The 20,105-nt window shown below is 46.8% G+C and overlaps 1 protein-coding gene across 1 annotated transcript in view; it reads right to left on the bottom strand.

Annotated features, from left to right (window-relative positions):
- Positions 1 to 20,105, bottom strand: part of PARP1 (poly(ADP-ribose) polymerase 1) — an 82,047-nt gene that overhangs the window by 19,260 nt on the left and 42,682 nt on the right. The window contains exons 5-8 of the mRNA XM_063918961.1: positions 8,138 to 8,234; positions 7,901 to 8,017; positions 7,496 to 7,672; positions 5,707 to 5,845 (exon numbers count right to left, since the gene is read on the bottom strand). Coding sequence (XP_063775031.1) covers positions 5,707 to 5,845; positions 7,496 to 7,672; positions 7,901 to 8,017; positions 8,138 to 8,234 — 530 coding nt within the window. The remainder of the gene's footprint in view (positions 1 to 5,706; positions 5,846 to 7,495; positions 7,673 to 7,900; positions 8,018 to 8,137; positions 8,235 to 20,105) is intronic.

Here is a 20,105-nt window from a genome sequence, read left to right as displayed (position 1 = left end):
TCCAGTGCCCCCTATGGATTCAAATAAAAGGATTTACCTGGTAAGTACCAAAATCCTATTTTCTTTATCATCCACTAGGGGTCACTGGAGTACTCTTGGGACGTACCAAAGCTTCCCCCGTGGGCGGGAGAGCTGTTTGGCACTTGTAACACTAGGCGGCTAAAGCTAGATGCTGATGCCGCAAACGTATCAAACTTGTAAAAGCGCACAAACGTGTGCACTGAAGACCATGTAGCCGCACGGCAAAGCTGCGTCGTAGAAGCTCCCCGACCAGCTGCCCATGAAGTTCCCACAGAACCTGTGGAATGAGCGGTTACTGACGTAGGCGGTTGTAACCTAGCATGAAGGTAAGCCTGACGTATGGTCAGTTTTATCCATCTGGATAAGGTTTGTTTAGACGCTGGCCAACCCATCTTGGCAGCATCATAGAGAACAAACAACGTATCCGTCTTACGAACTGAAGACGTTCGGGATACATAAACGCGTAATGCGCGTACCACATCCAGAGTTCCAGAATGTGCCGTCAACACAGGAACTACTATTGGTTGATTGATGTGAAAAGATGACACTACCTTTGGTAAGAAAGCGGGATTCGTACGAAGTTCCGCTCTGTCATCATGAAACACCAAATACGGTGACTTGCATGACAAGGCACCCAAATCCGAAACACGCCTTGCCGAAGCTAAGGCTAGAAGAAAAATTGTTTTCCAAGTGAGAAACTTTATATCCACTTGCTGTAAGGGTTCAAAATATGAATACTGTAAGAACTCTAAAACCAGATTCAAGTCCCATGGCGCTGTAGGTGGAATGAATGGAGGCTGTACTCTGAGGACACCTTGGATAAAAGTGCGTATAGACGGCAATAGAGCCAATCGTCTTTGAAAGTAAATTGACAAAGCAGATACCTGCACCTTTAGTGTAGATAAACGCAGTCCTCCATCTAACCCTGTTTGTAGAAACAACAAAAGGCGGGATAACTTGAAAGATGATGTCGGAAACTTCCGAGCTTCACACCAACCTATATAGGCACGCCATATTCTGTAATAATGAGCTGCCGTAACCGGCTTCCTAGCTCGTAACATGGTTGGTATAACCGAATCTGGGATACCCTCTCTTCTTAAGAGGGCGGTCTCAACAGCCACCCCGTCAAACGCAGACGCGCTAAATCGGGGTAAAGGAACGGACCCTGTTGCAACAGGTCTGGACGTAGTGGGAGCGGCCAAGGATCGTCTGCGAGTAGTCCTCGGAGATCCGAGAACCAAGCTCTCCGAGGCCAATGAGGCGCCACTAGTATGACTGTGACAGACTCTCTTTTGATCCGTTTTAGCACCAGAGGGAGCAATGGAAACGGTGGAAACAGATACACAAGACTGTACGGCCACGCGACAGTGAGAGCGTCCACCGCCACTGCCTTTGGATCTCTTGTTCTGGACACATACTGGAACGTTTGGTGATTGTGTCGAGACGCCATCAGGTCCACCTGAGGATAACCCCATCGCTGAACCAACATGTGAAACACTTCTGGATTTAATGCCCATTCGCCTGGATGAAAATCCCGACGACTGAGATAATCCGCTTCCTAGTTGTCCACTCCCGGAATGAACACGGCCGACAATATCACTTGGTGGCATTCCGCCCAATTGAGGATTCGAGCTACTTCCCGCATTGCCATGCGGCTTCTCGTTCCTCCTTGTTTGTTGATGTATGCGACCGCCGTCGCATTGTCTGACTGCACTTGGACAGGCTGAGAGCGAAGCATGTGCACTGCTTGTCGTAGCGCATTGTAAATTGCGCGGAGTTCCAGGACATTTATAGACAGCAATTTTTCGTGATCCGCCCAGAGACCCTGGAGCTGACAATTTTGAATTACCGCTCCCCAACCTCTGAGACTGGCGTCCGTAGTTAGAATTATCCAATTCCAGCCTCCGAACCGTCTTCCTGCGGTTAAATTGTGTTCCTTGAGCCACCAGAGCAGAGATACTCTTGCCCTTGGCGACAACCTCACCCTGTGGTGAATTTGCAGATGCGAGCCCGACCACTGGGCGAGCACATTCAGTTGAAATGGACGCGAATGAAATCTTCCGAACTGAAGCGCTTCGAAAGCTGCCACCATTGTGCCTAAGAGGCGAATGCACAAGTGTACCGACACTGTGCGTGGCTTGAGCACTAATTGTACTAGATGGCGTAGAATTTGTACTTTCTGCTGTGGTAGGTAAATTCTTTGATTGACCGTATCGAGAATCATACCTAGAAATTGAAGGCGTTGAGACGGAATTAGATGTGATTTCTTGAAGTTGACAATCCAACCGTGTTGAACCAGTACATCGTATGTTAGCAGCGCATGTTGGAGAAGTATCTGTTGAGACGGAGCTTTGATGAGCAGATCGTCTAAATACGGAACTATTGTCACTCCCAGGGATCTGAGATGAGCTATCATCACAGACATCACTTTGGTGAATACCCGAGGCGCTGATGACAGGCCAAACGGTAGAGCCTGAAACTGGTAATGGTTCTGGCGTATTGCAAACCGTAAGAATTTCTGATGAGGCGACCAAATTGGAATGTGTAAGTACGCATCCTTGAGATCTAGCGCAATCATAAATTCCTTTGGCTCTAAACTCGCAATCACCGAACGCAGAGACTCCATCTTGAATCTGTAGTAAGTTACGTACTGATTGAGACCCTTTAAGTTCAATATTGGTCTGACTGAGCCATCCGGCTTTGGTACCACAAACAGACTTGAATAATAACCCTGACCCTGTTGGTGTACAGGGACCGGAATCAAAACTGCTGAATCCAGTAGAGACTGAATGGCAATTTGCAGAACCGTCCTCTTGTCGTCCGACAGAGGCAATCCTGTCTTGAAAAACCGCAGAGGCGGAAGACAGTCGAACTCTATTTTGTAACCTTTTAACACTAAATTGCGGATCCACCCATCCGCGGATGTGCGGAACCACGCCAAATGGAACGTCTGAAGGCGTGCTCCCACAATCGGAGAACCGAGATGGGCTGGTAGCCCGTCATGCCACTGGCTTGTCGGTAACCTTAGCGTCCTGGCGAGTTGTGTTGGTTTGTTGGAACCCACGTCCGCGACCACGTCTAGCAGGCGTGGCTGTTCCTCTTCCACGTTCTCGAAAGGGCTGAGGTCTAAAGGATTTGAACGAAGGTCCAGCGTACCTTCTTCTTGATACCGGTGGAGGCAATGGTAAGAAAACAGACTTACCTCCCGTAGCCTCAGCAATCCATGCGTCCAATTCAGGACCAAACAACTTCTTGCCATCGTAAGGCAACGCTTCTATGCCTCGTTTGACCTCTGCCTCCGCATGATAAGCACGCAGCCAGAGTGCTCTTCGTGCCGTAACTAGCGACGATGAAATACGAGAAGTGAGCTGACAGACGTCAGTAGACGCTGTACAGAGATACTCTACAGACTCAATCATTTGATTTACAAGAAGTATCAGGTTTTCGTCATGTAAAGCAGATTTGAGTTCTGTAAGCCATATTATGAGTGCCTTAGTGACCCAAATGCCAACCAATCCAGGTCTCAGCATCACACCTGCTGCTACATACATGGATTTTAACATAGTTTCTATCTTGCGATCTGAAGGATCTTTAAGCGTAGTAGCTGCTGGCACTGGTATGGTTAATTTCTTGGTAAGTTTTGACACTGAAGAATCAACTATTGGTGGATTCTCCCATGTACATGTTACAGAGTCTGGAAACGGGTAACTAGACTTAAATCTGCGAGGTATAGAAAACCGTTTATCTGGATTCTGTCGTGTTTCTACTAACATCTGATTAAGGGATTCCGACACAGGAAAACTTATTGGAGTTTTTTGTCGTTTAGTAAATACGACCTGATCATTTGTGAGAGGCTCCTCAGTTTCAGTAAACTTCAGAGACTGACGTACCGCTCTGATGAGATCATCAATGCCGGAACTGTTAAAATCCTCGCCATCTGACTCCACTTCGCCCTCCTCACCCTCATCTTGTTCCGTGAGGTCTGGCATGGAATCGTCAGAGTGCAACATAGCAGAAACTGGAAAATCATAAGACATATGAAATTTATCCCGTTTACCCAAAATGGATTTGGACCTTACGCAAGGCTGAGACGCCTCCGGTAGTTCTGGCGGTCTCACCCTAGACTCAGATCTTGCCGTTTCCCGCTCCTGACGAGCGGCGGTCAATTCTGATTGTAACCTATCTAGTACATTTACTAACATACCCCACGGAGGGTCCGGTGAGGACATTGGTTGTAAAACTGGAGCAGAAATGGTATTGTGAACCGAATCCACAAAACATACTGTACATGTGGTAGATCCACTTTGCAATTATGCTTTTTAGTTTTTGCTGGTGCCTTACTCATTATGGCGACAGACAATACAATACACAAAAAACAGACACTTGCACGACTCAGTAAAATAGTAGTAAGGTGTCTCTGTATATAAATCTGGCCAAGTGCAGTACACGTGGCCAGTACTATGAAATGTGATCCCAAATTCCCACTAACACCCCTGCGCCTCCGGTGGAGTAGAGATGTAGGACAGGAACGTTCTGGAATCACAGCAGGAAGACACAGGAAGCATGTTAAAATGGCCCCCATGCTATGCTTACACATATAATCCTAGTGCTGGTTACAAACTTTCACTGATTATAATGCAAATATCCCTGCAGCCTAGCATCTGCTGGTGCTGCAGTATTTCTTATGCCGCTCTATTGCCCCCTTATTTATTGCCCCCCCCTCCGCCTGTGGTAATGGCTGCATGCTCTTTCAGATTCAGAGCAGCGGCAGCGCAGCGTGTGGGGCCCCAGCGGGTATCGCCGAGTGGATCGTCTGTGAGCCCGGGTGAGCAGCGCGTAACACAGCGGTGGGACCCGGAGCAGTAGCGGCGGCCGGCGCCGTGAACGGGAGAGCTGCGGCGGCCGGACGCCCTGTGAGCGGCAGAGCAGCGGCGGCCGGAGCCGTTGTGGAGCGGAAGAGCAGCGGCAGCCGGCTGAGTGGGGAAAGCAGCGGCGGGCGGCTGAGTGGGGACAGCAGCGGCGGGCGGCTGAGTGGGGACAGCAGCGGCGGGCGGCTGAGTGGGGACAGCAGCGGCGGGCGGCTGAGCAGCGCGCTAACAATGTCCCCACACCTCGGGGCGGCAGCGGGAGCTGACCGCCGTTCACATACCTTTTATCCTGCAGCTTGTGAGGAGGCTCCGACGGGGCTTCTGAACAAGCGCCGGCCAGCCTGTGCAGGAGGCTGTGTGTGGCTGTGAGGGAGCTCTTTTAGAGAGGCCCGACACGCCCCTGCTGCTAACAGCAGCTGTACTATCCCTGACCCTGCCTTTTGGAAGGGGGAAAGGGATGTATAAAATAGAAAAAATAAAAATAAAAATTCAAAGAAAAAATTCAAAGTAATTGTGGACTCAGCCACATAGCTGTTACTACTTCGAGCACAGAAAAAACACTGAGGTACTCGGGGATATGGAGGGGTGGAGTGTTCTAAATTTAAATATTCAGTGCTGTTCCTACGGAAGCCCGTCCATATCCCAAGAGTACTCCAGTGACCCCTAGTGGATGATAAAGAAACACAGCTTGTTTAGGTATCAGATTCATCTGCCTAGATATAGGACTAGAATAATGGTAATAATTATTGCCCCTCATGGAGCTGCAGCTTGATTCATAGATGGCTGCAGCTTGATTCCATTTCCAGGTTCCATTTACCTTCTGGAATAGGCTCCTCTTTAACAGCCGGTATAGCCGGTGCTGGAGCACTGACAGGAGCTGGTGCTGCCGATGGAGGGAAGGCCCGGTCCCGTTTTTTAAACTTGAATTTTTTCAGGTACGGCACTTCATGAAACTCCTGGATGCACGGAAACAATAAATAAATGCATTAGAAACCAACAAACACAATATTCCTGGCGCTGCAATTGTCGGTTTTGAAAGCAGCTCTCTCAGGGGTAATAGGTCATTTACCCCAAAAATAGACCAAAGGAAATACAATCTGAGAATGTGCTTTTCAAATCCAATGTAGGTTTTATTAATTATAAAAAATACTATATACACACACAATTATATATAATATATACTCTGCCGGCCGGCTACATAAAAAGCCTATTTTAATTAAGTGTAAAGGTATTTATATAAAATTTGTTAAAACTTAATTTCAATAAACAATCCTAAATACTTATATTCTCATTGGATTGTTTATTGAAATTAAGTTTTAACAAATTTTATATAAATACCTTTACACTTAATTAAAATAGGCTTTTTATGTAGCCGGCCGGCAGAGTATATACAGGTTGAGTATCCCATATCCAAATATTCCGAAATACGGAATATTCCGAAATACGGACTTTTTTGAGTGAGATAGTGAAACCTTTGTTTTTTGATGGCTCAATGTACACAAACTTTGTTTAATACACACAGTTGTTAAAAATATTGTATTAAATGACCTTCAGGCTGTGTGTATAAGGTGTATATGAAACATAAATGAATTGTGTGAATGTAGACACACTTTGTGTAATACACAAAGTTATAAAAAATATTGGCTTAAATGACCTTCAGGCTGTGTGTATAAGGTGTATATGTAACATAAATGCATTCTGTGCTTAGATTTAGGTCCTATCACCATTATATCTCATTATGGTATGCAATTATTCCAAAATACGGAAAAATCCCATATCCAAAATACCTCTGGTCCCAAGCATTTTGGATAAGGGAGACTCAACCTGTATTATATATAATTGTGTGTGTATATAGTATTTTTTATAATTAATAAAACCTACATTGGATTTGAAATGCATTAGAAGATTGTATTTCTAAAGCAGTCTGCAGAGAGCTGCCTGCATTATTGGTTATTTGCGTATTATGGTGGTCATTCAGAGTTGATAGCTCGCTGAATTTGTTCGTAGCGCTGCGATCAGGCTAAAAAGACGGCAGTTCTGCCCATGCGGCGCAATGCGCACGCGCGACGTACGGTCACGACGAACGATGTGGTTTCACACAGGGTCTAGCGAAGCATTTCAGTCGCACTACTAGCCGCAAAGTGATTGACATGAAGTGGGCGTTTCTGGGTGGCTACTGACCGTTTTCAGGGAGTGTGTGGAAAAATGCAGGCGTGCCAGAGAAAACCGCAGGCGTGGCTGGGGAAACAAAGGCGTGGTTGGGCGGGTTTGTGACATCAAATCCGTAACTGAATAGTCTGAAGTGATCGCAAGCGCTGAGTAGGTTTGAAGCTACTCTGAAACTGCACAAAATAATTTTGTAGCCACTCTGCGATACAACCGTTTGCACTTCTGCTAAGCTAAAATACACTCCCAGTGGGCGGTGGCATAGCGTTTGCACGGCTGCTAAAAACTGCTAGCGAGCGATCAACTCGGAATAACCCCCTATGTGAGCAAACTGCAGAAACACCAGCAAGGAGAGGAAAGCACTAAGCTGCTGTTTGGGTGAACGCTGAAGACCAGAATTATTCCAAGCAGAGTTCATGCTAGAGATCGGATGTACGTACCTTCGGTATAACCCAGTCCTTTCTACTGGGGGTCTGTGTTTTTGCAACACATTTAGTCCAAGCGCTGATGTCTCCTGTGCAATAATAAGCATCCGTCTTGAACACAAACTGTCCCTTGCATTCCTCGCAAGGGAGTAAAGCTCCGAACGCCATTCCTTCCGCCACCCGGTCCTGGATCTAAAGCATTACGGAAGCAAAAGACATTTCAGCTTTAAGAAACATTACAAATATAAATACAAAATGTGTCTACTCATGGTGTGCACAATCAAGTCATAAAAGTGATACAGTATTTCTGAGGCAAAGAACACTCCCGCCTCCATACTATTAACCCTGCTAATCTCCAAATGACATGTTACACAAATAGTGTATTTCTCTTATATGTGGTGACCACACCACCTGACTTACGTTGGTCTCTCCAGATGGGACCTGCTGCTTGTTGGCGATTAGCAGCTCCTTCAGGTCATTGGTGCTACAGACCTTCTTCAGCTCATCCTTTATACTCCAGATGAGCTCCGTCTGCTCCTGTTTCCAGAGACAAAACCCGGGTGAGTTCTGCGATACATACACTCGCTCGCACACATTTATATAACACATAATAGTGTGCGAGTCTAGAAACAACCTACAGCTGCAACTTTCACTCACCTTCAGCAACTTTTCAAGCTTTGATTCTTTTTCTTTCTCTTTCTTTAGCTTCTTTTTAGATACGGCAGATCCGTCAATCTCATCCCCCTTCCGCTTCCTAGGTGAATGCAGAATGGAACATTTTAAAGGGACGCAGTGTATGAAGACGTTAATGCACGTTTGGCAGGGCTGCAAAAAAACATACAGACCCTAGTTTGGTGGTATTGCTGGGAATGTATAAAAAAAAAAAGGGAGGGGGGAGGCACTTTTATTACACAAAAACTGTACTCGATCACACGATTCGTCTCTAAGCATGCTGCAACTCCATAGTGTGGATCCTTGGGTTGGCAGTAACTAGGTCGACCACTATTGGTCGACAGTGACTAAGTCGACACGGCCATTTGGTTGACATGAAAAAAGACCGACATGAGCTAAAAATAAAATACATTTTTTTTAGTGTTTTCTTCGTACAGTGACCAGGAACCCCAATTAGTCCACCGTGTTCCCTCACCATGATTCGGGCTAGGCGCTGCGCTCGGCACAGGTTACCATTCACAATTGTAGTCCACGTGGATCGTAAAGTATGAAAAGATTGTAAAAATGAATAGAAATTTGAAAAACTCATGTCGACCTTTGACATGTCGACCAATAGTGGTTGAACTAATGAACGTCGACCTAAGTGATGTTAAACCAAATACAGGATACCTGTTACAATGGGTAATGTGCCTAAAAAAACAACAACACACCTTACATTGCTTTAGAATTGAAATCTAAAAAAATTTTTTTTTTTTTTTTACTACAAAATGATATTATGGAGAAGATTGATCAGCGGAATACAGACTTTACAATGGAGAAAGAAACTTGTATCATACAGAGAGAATGCAAACAATAGAAAACATACAATAGGACTACTTACAAACAGTAATGGTGTCTACACATGGTGAGATATTGGGGTATATGCAATTGCGGTCGAATTCCGGCTGGAATGCGACCGTTTTTTAATTCGACAGTCAGACACCCTGCCGCCTGGACCCGAATTCCACATATTCAATAAAAAACGGACCAATTGACGGATAGTGTGCGTCCTGGATTCAACTTTTTGGACGGCACAAAAGTGTTTAAAAAACCCAGAAAAAAAATGCGTGGGGTCCAACCTTCCTAAGTAACCTCACAGCTGACCGCAAAGTTCCCACCATTGAAGATGGATGGGGGGGGGGGGGAGACACGACAGCTTTGGGCTTCACCCCTGGCCCTTGGGTGGCTGGAGGTGGACCCCTTGATTTAAGGGGTCCCCACTCCTCTAGGGTACCCCGGCCAGGGGTGACTAGTTGAGGATTTAATGCCACGGCTGCAGGGACCGGTATAAAAGTGTCCCCCGGCTGTGGCATTATCTCTCCAGCTAGTGGAGCCCGGTGCTGGTGTTAAAAATACGGGGGACCCCTACGTCTTTTGTCCCCCGTATTTTTTTGCACCAGGACCGGTCGCAGAGCCCGGTGCTGGTTGTAAAAATATGGGGGAACCCCTGTCAATTTTTTCCTTGTATTTTTACAACCAGGACCGGCTCAAAGAGTCCGAGGCTGGTTATGCTTAGGAGGGGGGACCCCACGCATTTTTTTTTCAGGATTTTTAACCCATTCCCACCCCTTCCCACTGAAAAACATGCTCTGATCTCTCCATATTATTTTAGTCAGTAAATGTGTGTCGAAAATGCCCCGTTTTTCGACATTTGCTGCAATTCGACCACAATTGCATATACCACATTATCTTACGATTTTGACTATATAGTCAAAATCGTAAGAAAAGTTAGTGCAGATCGCAAGGTGAAAGTCACCTTGCGATCCCGATTCGATGCGCGGTCAGTATCGCAAGCCTAGATAGACTGTGCAGGCAAGTCAATTTTGACTATCTCATAGAAGTGCCCCGATGTGGCTTAACAAAAAGATAAAGGAACTTATGGGCAAGAAAAGGCGAGCATTTAAAAAATACAAATCTGACGGGGAAGCAGAGTCTTTTCAGCACTATAAGGAATGTAACAAAATATGCAAAAAGGAAATAAGAGCGGCTAAAGTAGAAACTGAAAAACTAGTAGCAAAGGAAAGCAAAGCGAATCCCAAAAAAATATTTAAATACATTAATAGCAAGAGATTAAAGTAGGAGAGTATAGGCCCTTTAAAAGACAAGTTGTGAGTCTTAAACGAAAATGATAATGACATAGCGGACACACTAAATGAGTTTTTTTCAACAGTATTTACTAGAGAGGACCCAATTCAGGGACTAACACAATCTCAATAATGAGAATATCCCACTGATAGGTACTTATTTAAGCAAGGAAGTAGTCTGTGACCGATTAAAACATTTAAAGATTAATAAATCACCAGGTCCCGATGGTATTCACCCAAGGGTTCTAATGGAGCTTCACTCTGAACTTGCAAAACCGCTATTTTTGATCTTTAAGGATTCAGTAATATCAGGTATGGTTCCCAAAGACTGGCGTATAGCGGAAGTAGTGCTTATATTCAAAAAGGGAAGTAAAGCTGAACCAGGTAAATATAGACCAGTTAGTCTTACATCTATAGTGGGGAAAGTATTGGAAGGTATTTCTAAGACAGGGGTGGGGAACCTTTTTTCTACCGAGGGCCATTTGGATATTTATAAAATCCTTCGGGGGCCGTACAAAAATTCTCAACTCAAAAAATGACCCTGCCCCCCAGTAGGTCTGCCCCTTAGAGGCACTGTGTGTGCGCGCCGGAGGCGCGCATGCGCCCAAAAAATGGGTGTGTCCAGTTAAAATGGGACGTGATACACATATGCCCCCAATAGTGCGGTGCCAGATCCACAATTGCCCCCACAGTGCCAGGTATACAAATGCCCCCACAGTGCCAGGTATACAAATGCCCCTCACAGTGCCAGGTATACAAATGCCCCGATGTCCCCAGGAGTGCCAGGTATACAAATGCCCCCACAGTGCCAGGTATACAGATGCCCCTCACAGTGCCAGTTAAACAGATGCCCCCACAGTGCCAGGTATACAAATGCCCCTCACAGTGCCAGGTATACAAATGCCCCCACAGTGCCAGGTATACAAATGCCCCCACAGTGCCAGGTATACAAATGCCCCCACAGTGCCAGGTATACAAATGCCCCCCACAGTGCCAGGTATACAAATGCCCCCCACAGTGCCAGGTATACAAATGCCCCCCACAGTGCCAGGTATACAAATGCCCCCCACAGTGCCAGGTATACAAATGCCCCCCACAGTGCCAGGTATACAAATGCCCCCCACAGTGCCAGGTATACAAATGCCCCCCACAGTGCCAGGTATACAAATGCCCCCCACAGTGCCAGGTATACAAATGCCCCCCACAGTGCCAGGTATACAAATGCCCCCCACAGTGCCAGGTATACAAATGCCCCCCACAGTGCCAGGTATACAGATGCCCCCCACAGTGCCAGGTATACAAATGCCCCCACAGTGCCAGGTATACAAATGCCCCCACAGTGCCAGGTATACAAATGCCCCCACAGTGCCAGGTATACAAATGCCCCCACAGTGCCAGGTATACAAATGCCCCCCACAGTGCCAGGTATACAGATGCCCCCACAGTGCCAGGTATACAGATGCCCCCACAGTGCCAGGTATACAGATGCCCTCCCCCCTCCCCTCTCCCCTCCGTGCTGCTTACCGTGGGACACGGAGGAGAGCGCGGCTGTCGGGTGGGAGCGGCGGCGTGTAGTACTTCAAACCAGCCGCCGGTTCCAGAGCCAATCAGAGCTCGCGAACCGGCAGCCGCGGCTCCTGATTGGCTGCCGGTCCGCGAGCTCCGATTGGCTCACGGACCGGCGGCTGGTTTGCAGTACTACACGCCTCCGCTCCCACTCGACAGCCGCGCTCTCCTCCCTGTCTCCCTGTTCTGACAGCTGAGACACGCTGCCGCCGGACTGAGCGGCAGCGTGTCTCACTGACACAAGCTGGTGGCCCGGACCAAACGGCTTTGCGGGCCGTATACGGCCCGCGGGCCGGAGGTTCCCCACCCTTGTTCTAAGAGATAGTATTCAGAAGTTCCTTGAAGTCAATAAGGTAATTAAAAGGAATCAACATGGGTTTATGAAGGACAGATCCTGTCAAACCAACTTATTTGGCTTTTATGAAACAGTAAGCGCAAACCTAGATCAGGGTAAAGAGGTGGATGTAATCTTTTTAGATTTTGCCAAAGCGTTTGATACTGTACCACACATGAGACTTCTCTACAAGCTACAAGAATCAGGGCTAGGAAGCACAATATGCACTTGGGTCAAAAACTGGTTAGATAATAGGGAGCAGCGCGTTGTGGTTAATGGATCTTTTCAACTTGGACTGAAGTGCTAAGTGGTGTCCCGCAAGGCTCAGTATTAGGACCGCTATTGTTCAATATTTTCATTAACGACCTAACAGAAGGTCTAGAGAGCATGGTGTCAATTTTTGCAGATGATACCAAATTGTGTATAGTTATAAATGCGGAGTGGGATGTCGAGTCGCTTCAGAATGACTTCGTTAAACTAGAAGCTTGGGCAGCGAAATGGAGAATGCGCTTCAATACAGACAAGTGTAAGGTAATGCACTGTGGTAACAAGAACAAAAATAACACCTACATACTAAATGGGGTAAAAATAGGGGATTCTGTACTGGAAAAGGATTTAGGTGTCCTCATAGATAGCAAACTAAGCAATAGTACCCAAAGTAGGACTGCAACAAAGAAGGCTAATAAGATATTAGCATGCATAAAATGGGGAATTGATGCAAGGGACGAGAGTATTATACTCCTATTATATAAATCACTTGTGAGGCCACACCTTGAATACTGTGTACAATTCTGGGCACCTTACTACAAAAAGGATATCCTGGAGCTAGAAAAGGTTCAAAGGCGGCCGATCAAACTAATTAAGAGTATGGAGACGCTGGAATACGAGGAAAGGCTTGCAAGACTAGGCATGTTTACACTGGAAAAGAGATTAAGAGGGGATATGATCAACATTTACAAATATATAAGGGGACAATATACAGATCTTGCGCAGGACCTGTTTTTGGTTAGATCAACAAAGAACTTGTGGACACTCGCTCAGGTTAGAGGAGAGGAGATTCCGCACAATACGGCGTAAAGGCTTTTTTACGGTAAGGACGATACATGTTTGGAATTCCCTGCCTGAGGGAGTTGTAATGGCCGACTCAGTCAACACCTTTAAGAATGGGTTAGATAAATTCCTAATGGATAAGGATATCCAGGGTTACGAGGCATAGTCACGCACTATGGTTATTATAAAAAAAGAGGGGTAAAACGTAACGGCAGTCATCAACTTCAGTCAAAATTTTATACAAAATAATCGTGCATAGGAGACCACAAATAGGTCGAACTCGATGGACAATTGTCTTTTTTCAACCTTAGATACTATCTCACCATGTGTATGCACCTTAAAAGTGATAGAACCACACACACAGCCAGCACTGCTTAATATATTATACCACTCTCAGCTGTGCAGCGTCCCTAATTAGATCACCTAACCAACGAGGTGTGAGGCATACTCCAAAAAAAAACAGAGTATTCACAATCCTCCAGGGGGAAGATATAAGCAGGTAACCACAATGAGAACATCAGTGGCTAATTATTAAGGTAATTAATCAAACCTACTGCCAACACCTTCATGATTGATGAAACAAAACAGCTGGACGGCAATAACGCGAGAAGTAACAAAGAGGAATAAATAGGAGGCAGTGACCCGCTCACAGGGCAGAAAGAGAACTTTACTACATGGGGAGATTGGGGCCAACATCAGAGCGTCATTCACCCGACACAGAATAACCAGTAAGTAGCACCATTTTTCTGGGAACTGGTAGTTTCATAGGTAACGAGGTGTACACACAGCAGCAGTGTAGCACGTCTGACTTTATCAGATACAATCCGTGGTCAGTATCTGCAGTATTACCTTCTTATACAGTATGTAGCACTGTGTCTGCAAGTATAATGTAACATGTATTTTCTTCAGTGTGTAAGGATATTATAGCTATATACTTTACCAGCACTACTTAATGTGTGAACGTCATAACGAATTTCACCTTTACCGTAATGTACTTAGAGGTATCAGCTGTTACGCTATAGGCAGTGTCACACTGGTGATAAAGCCACATGTATCAGGTCAGTAAAGATTATAAGTTATCACATACGCACATTATATACACATATACAGGTTGAGTATCCCATATCCAAATATTCCAAAATACGGAATATTCCGAAATACGGATTTTTTGGGGTGAGAGTGAGATAATGAAACCTTTGTTTTCTGATGGCTCAAAGTTTGTTTCATACACAAAGTTATTAAAAATATTGTATTAAATGACCTTCAGGCTGTGTGTATAAGGTGTATATGAAATTGGGATTTTTGTTTACTTACCGTAAAATCTCTTTCTCTGAGTCCATCTGGGGGACGCTGCGCCGTTACTTGTGGGTTAGAGGTGTGTGGTAGTGGAGTTTGGCACAGAACTATCAAAAGCTGACTCCTCCCCCCTCTAACCCCTCCCATCTCCTTCCTGCTCAGCCCTGTTCAGTTAACGTTTAGCCAAGCCAAAGGAGATAGACCAGAATAAAAAATTAACCAATTAAACCAGACAAACTATGGGAGGGATCGCAGCGTCCCCCAGATGGACTCAGAGAAAGAGATTTTACGGTAAGTAAACAAAAATCCCAATTTCTCTGTCCTCCATCTGGGGGACGCTGCGCCGTTACTTGTGGGACTTCCCAAAGCAAGCTAATGAGAGGAGGGAGACGTTGACGGCATAGCCGTCTGTAAAATACGACGCCCAACAGAGGCAGTCTCCAAACCAAAAGTATGAAACCGGTAAAACTTTGTGAACGTATGGACTGACGACCAGGTCGCCGCCCTGCATAGTTGCTCAACAGATGCACCACCGCGAACAGCCCAAGACGCTCCAACTGCTCTAGTCGAATGAGCCCTAATTGAGTCAGGAACCGAAACGTTTGAGGACACGTAAGCCTGTCTGATGGCCGAAGTTACCCAACGGGCCACAGTGTTCTTAGAGGCAGGCCAACCTCGTTTGGGAGCATCAATCAATACCAGCAAGGAATCCGTACGACGGAAAGACTCCGTGCGAGACAAATAAATACGTAAGGCCCGAACAACATCCAAGAGAGCCAAATGGGAATCCTCCCCCTGAGAAGATGACGGATTAAAAGCTGGAAGAACGATGTCCTGATTTAAATGGAATGCTGAAACAACCTTTGGAAGAAATGAAGGCTTTGTCCGCAGCACCACCCGATTTTCATGAAACACTAACAAGGGCGGCCTGCAAGAAAGAGCCGCCAACTCAGACACTCGTCTAGCTGAGGCAATCGCCAAAAGAAAAACAACTTTTTGTGTTAGATAACGTAGTTCCACAGATTCTAGAGGTTCAAATGGAGACTTTTGAAGAGCCTTAAGTACCAAGTTTAAATCCCAGGGAGGAATCGGAGGAACAAAAGGTGGTTGAATTCGAAGTACTCCCTGCAGGAATGTTTGAACCTCTGGGATGATTGCTAATTTCTTTTGAAAAAGGACCGACAAGGCCGAAACCTGACCCTTCAGGGAAGAAAGTTTTAAACCTTTGTCAAGACCCTCCTGGAGAAAGGAGAGCAGGCGAGGAAGTCTAAACAAATGCGGAGTCAAGTTCCTTTTCTCGCACCAAGCAATGTAAATACGCCATACTCTATGGTAAATGCCAGAAGTCACCGGCTTTCTAGCCCGAGTCATTGTCTGAACAACCGCACGAGAAAGACCCTTTGCCTTCAGAATGTTGGATTCAAGAACCAAGCCGTCAAAGCCAGCCGATTTAAATCTGGGTGGCGACAAGGTCCTTGAAGAAGAAGATCTGGTCGCAGAGGGAGGCGAAAGGGATCTCCGACGACCATGCTGCTTAGAAGAGTGTACCACTGTCGGCGCGGCCAATCCGGAGCCACCAGAATTACTGCAAGGCCTTCTCGCCGAATGCGTTGGAGTAGACGTGGGAGCAGTGGAATTGGTGGGAACACGTAACCCAGCTGAAATTGCCACGGAGCTGTTAGTGCATCGATCAGAAATGCTTGAGGATCCTGAGTTCTTGATCCGTAAACCGGAAGTTTTTTTGTTGAGGCGTGACGCCATCAGGTCTATGTCTGGCATTCCCCAGCGATCCACTAGAGAAAGAAACACTTCCTGGTGAAGTTCCCATTCTCCCGGATGAATCGTGTGACGACTCAAAAAATCTGCTTCCCAGTTTTCGACTCCCGGAATGTGAATTGCTGAAATCACGGGAATCCAATGCTCCGCCCACGTGAGAATCTGAGCAACCTCTCTCATTGCGGACCAGCTGCGAGTTCCTCCCTGTTTGTTGATGTAAGCCACTGCCGTGGCATTGTCGGATTGCACCCGAACTGGATGGCCCTGCACCATGGTCTGAATCCGAATGAGAGCATATCGGATCGCTCTCAATTCCAGAATGTTGATTTGTAGTTTTGACTCTTGATTGCTCCAGCGCCCCTGTAAATGATGAGTCTGGAACACTGCTCCCCAACCGCTGAGGCTTGCGTCCGTGGTTACCATCATCCAAGACCAGACCGTGAACGGCGCACCCTTCCTCAGATTGTGACTGTGAAGCCACCAGTAGAGCGACTGACGAGTTCTTATCGACAAGCGTATCAACTGCAGTTCGAGACGTGAATCCGTCCGAGTCCAACAGTGGAGAATCTGAGCTTGAAGAGGTCGGGCGTGGAATCTGGCGTATGGAACTGCCTCGAATGAGGACACCATCTTGCCCAGTACCTGCATGCATCTGAGGACTGACACTGCCGGCAATTTTAACAGGGTTCTGATTCTGGCTTGTAAGTCCTGAATCTTGTCTGTAGGAAGAAACACCTTCTGGCTGTTGGTGTCGAATAGAAGACCCAGAAAAACCATTTTCTGTGACGGGAGTAAAGACGACTTTGGAAAATTGATTATCCTCCATGGCTGCGATAATGGAGCGAATGGATTCCATCCTGAATTTTTGGGATGAAAGGTACGGATTGAGAGCTTTTAGATTTAGAATGGGTCGAAACGAACCGTCCGGCTTGTCTACGAGAAAAAGACCCGAGTAAAAGCCCCGACCTCTCTGAGGAGCTGGGACCGGAAGGATTACTCCATTTTGTAATAATGTTGCTGTTGCCTGAAGGAGAGCTTGACGTCTGGAGGGGTCGTCTGGGAGAGGTGTGACAAATAGTCGGGTTGGGACTGTCTCTTCGAAATCCAACATATATCCTCTGGAAATGACCCCTATTACCCACCGATCTGGTTTCGATAGGAGCCACACTTCCCTGAAGTGAAGTAAACGAGCCCCAACCTGTATTGATCCCTCCAGAGGGCCCGAAGCGTCATGCCTCAGGCTTGTCGGCAGGCTTACTGGCCGGTCTGCGAGTAGCCTGAGCTCCTCTACCTCTGAATGATCCCCTCCGTGGAAATCTGGAGAAGGGTCGAAAGGACTGGAAGTTACCTCTGCCCTGCGTACGAAAGGACCGAAATCTTGTAGGTTTTGGTTTGTTAGGAGCAGACGGAAGGAAAGGGCTCTTTCCTCCCGTAGTATCTGAAATTATCTTCTTTAACTCTGATCCAAAGAGAAATTCGCCTTCAAAAGGAACTGCCGTCAAGGTCTGCTTTGAGTCCGAATCAGCATTCCAAACCCTAAGCCAAAGAGATCGTCTTGCGGATACTGTTAAGGCAGAAACACGGGACTGTAGCGCCACCGAATCCAATAAGGCTTCACCCACGTAAGTAAGGGCCTCAGAAATCTGTTCTGCTAATTGAATGGCCTCCGACGGATCGTCTGACTGCATCCCAGATACAACCTGTGCAAGCCACTCATCAACGGCTTTAAGCACCCAGGCACTCGCCAGAACTGGACGGAGAGAGACACCTGATAAGGAAAACATAGATTTTAGTAATGCTTCTATCTTCCTATCGGTAGAGTCTTTTAAAGTCACAGACTGTACTGACGGAATAACCGTAGCTTTTGCTAAATGCGAAATAGGAGCGTCTACCTTTGGGGCAGTTTCCCAAAATTTTGTATCCTCCTCTGTAAAAGGATATAGAAATTTTAACTTTTTAGGAGCTTGGAAACGCGAATCCGGTTTTAGCCAGGGTTCTTTTAAAATATCCGCAAAGTGCGAATAAGAAGGGAAGGCAGTAACCTGTCTCTTCTGTCGTTTGAAGAAAGAGGAAGAAGTCTCGGCTACTGCCTCATCCTGAATATTAAGGGTCTGACGAATGGCTTCGATTAGTAGCCTAACACCTGAACTAGTAGATAAATCCTCATCTTCCCAAGCCGAATTTTCGTCCCATTCAGGATCTACCTCCCCTTCTTCCAATGGAGATGTCAGAGTATCCAACTCCTCTCCCGGAAATGCAATAGCGGGCAACGGCTGCGTTCGCTTAGAAGCCGCCGAACTACTGGCCGAATTTACAAATTTATTTACAGACTGAGTCAAATCAGTGAGACACTTTCCCATATTCTGGGCCCACAGCGGTTCCACCTGAGTCTGGGCCAAAGCTGCTTCCGACCTTGACTGACGCAAATCTGAAATTGCATCCACCATGGCCTTGACCCAAGGGGGCATTGACTGATCTGTGGATCTGGCCTGCTGATCTGCCGCTGGTGCACCCGAGCATGATGTACAGAGGGTCCCTGCATCAGCACTCCCCTTAGCCAGCTTTGTGCCACATTGTGAACATGAGAAATAAACCACTGAGGTTGTTTTTCCCTTTGTAGGTTTCTCTGGCTTGCTGGTCATCCTTTACTCTGGTGTACTATGTCCTGTCCCCCAAGTTTGTTAACAAATATCTCTGAGATTCAAACCCACGAGAATGTGCTTATGTTTCTGTTAACATGCTGCTTTAGCCCACCGGACTAGAGGAGACACTGTGACCCCCCCCCCCCCCCTTTTATACTTGCGGTTTTGTGTATGTAATCCCCCTCCGTAGCACAGCGTCCCCCTGTCTGCAGGCAGAGAAGATGGCGCCGTGACCAGCAGCGCGCGCGCGGGCAGACGGCTCTGCCCGCCTGACGTCACTCCTCTCACTCTCCGTCAAAACCGGAAGTTCGGCTCCCGTGCGCCGCTACACAGAGCGGTTGTCACGGCAGCACAGCCACGGTCCAGGGAGTGAATAACACCCTCCCGGACCTAACCACAGTCCTCCACATCACATTCCACCCCAGTTCAGCCATCCGGGCTGTCTGTGGATGGTCGCGCGCTCCGGGGGGGGGGGCTGGTAGCGGCGGGGGAACAATGTTTAGATAAGAATAAATTCTCCATTAGTAATAGGAAAATAGGGACAGCCCAATACTGTCAATGACAGATTGTGGCTGTCCAGTACCTGATGCTTTCTTCTCTCTCTCTCTGAAGGCCCCAGTGACCAAGGTATAGTGGCCTCCATGCAGCAGTCTGGAATGGGATACTAACCCCTTCCACTGTTATACCTGTCACCTGTAAACAGGGACTAGGTATTTGTGAAAAAAAAAAAAAAAACCTAAAGAGAAATAAAAACTGTGTCTGTACCCCACAGGCACAAAACTAAAACTGAACAGGGCTGAGCAGGAAGGAGATGGGAGGGGTTAGAGGGGGGAGGAGTCAGCTTTTGATAGTTCTGTGCCAAACTCCACTACCACACACCTCTAACCCACAAGTAACGGCGCAGCGTCCCCCAGATGGAGGACAGAGAAATATCTCACAACAACAAATTGCACCTGAACTGCCAAAGTGATTACCATGTGATCATGTGATAGATCGCATGGTAATCACGTGATGGGCACGTCACCGCCGAGTCCTCTGCCACTCCCGGCGGGTGCCCATCGCACGTCGTAGTGCGATATATCGCATGTGTTTTTAAAAACACATGCGATCGCACTGCGATTCGATAAATATTAAGTGCAGCACATACTATCTTGAGATGCGAGATT

Source organism: Pseudophryne corroboree, chromosome 4, assembly GCF_028390025.1.
Source record: "Pseudophryne corroboree isolate aPseCor3 chromosome 4, aPseCor3.hap2, whole genome shotgun sequence".
Classification (NCBI taxonomy): Eukaryota; Metazoa; Chordata; class Amphibia; order Anura; family Myobatrachidae; genus Pseudophryne; species Pseudophryne corroboree.
This window is presented reverse-complemented; position numbering and strand designations above follow the sequence as displayed.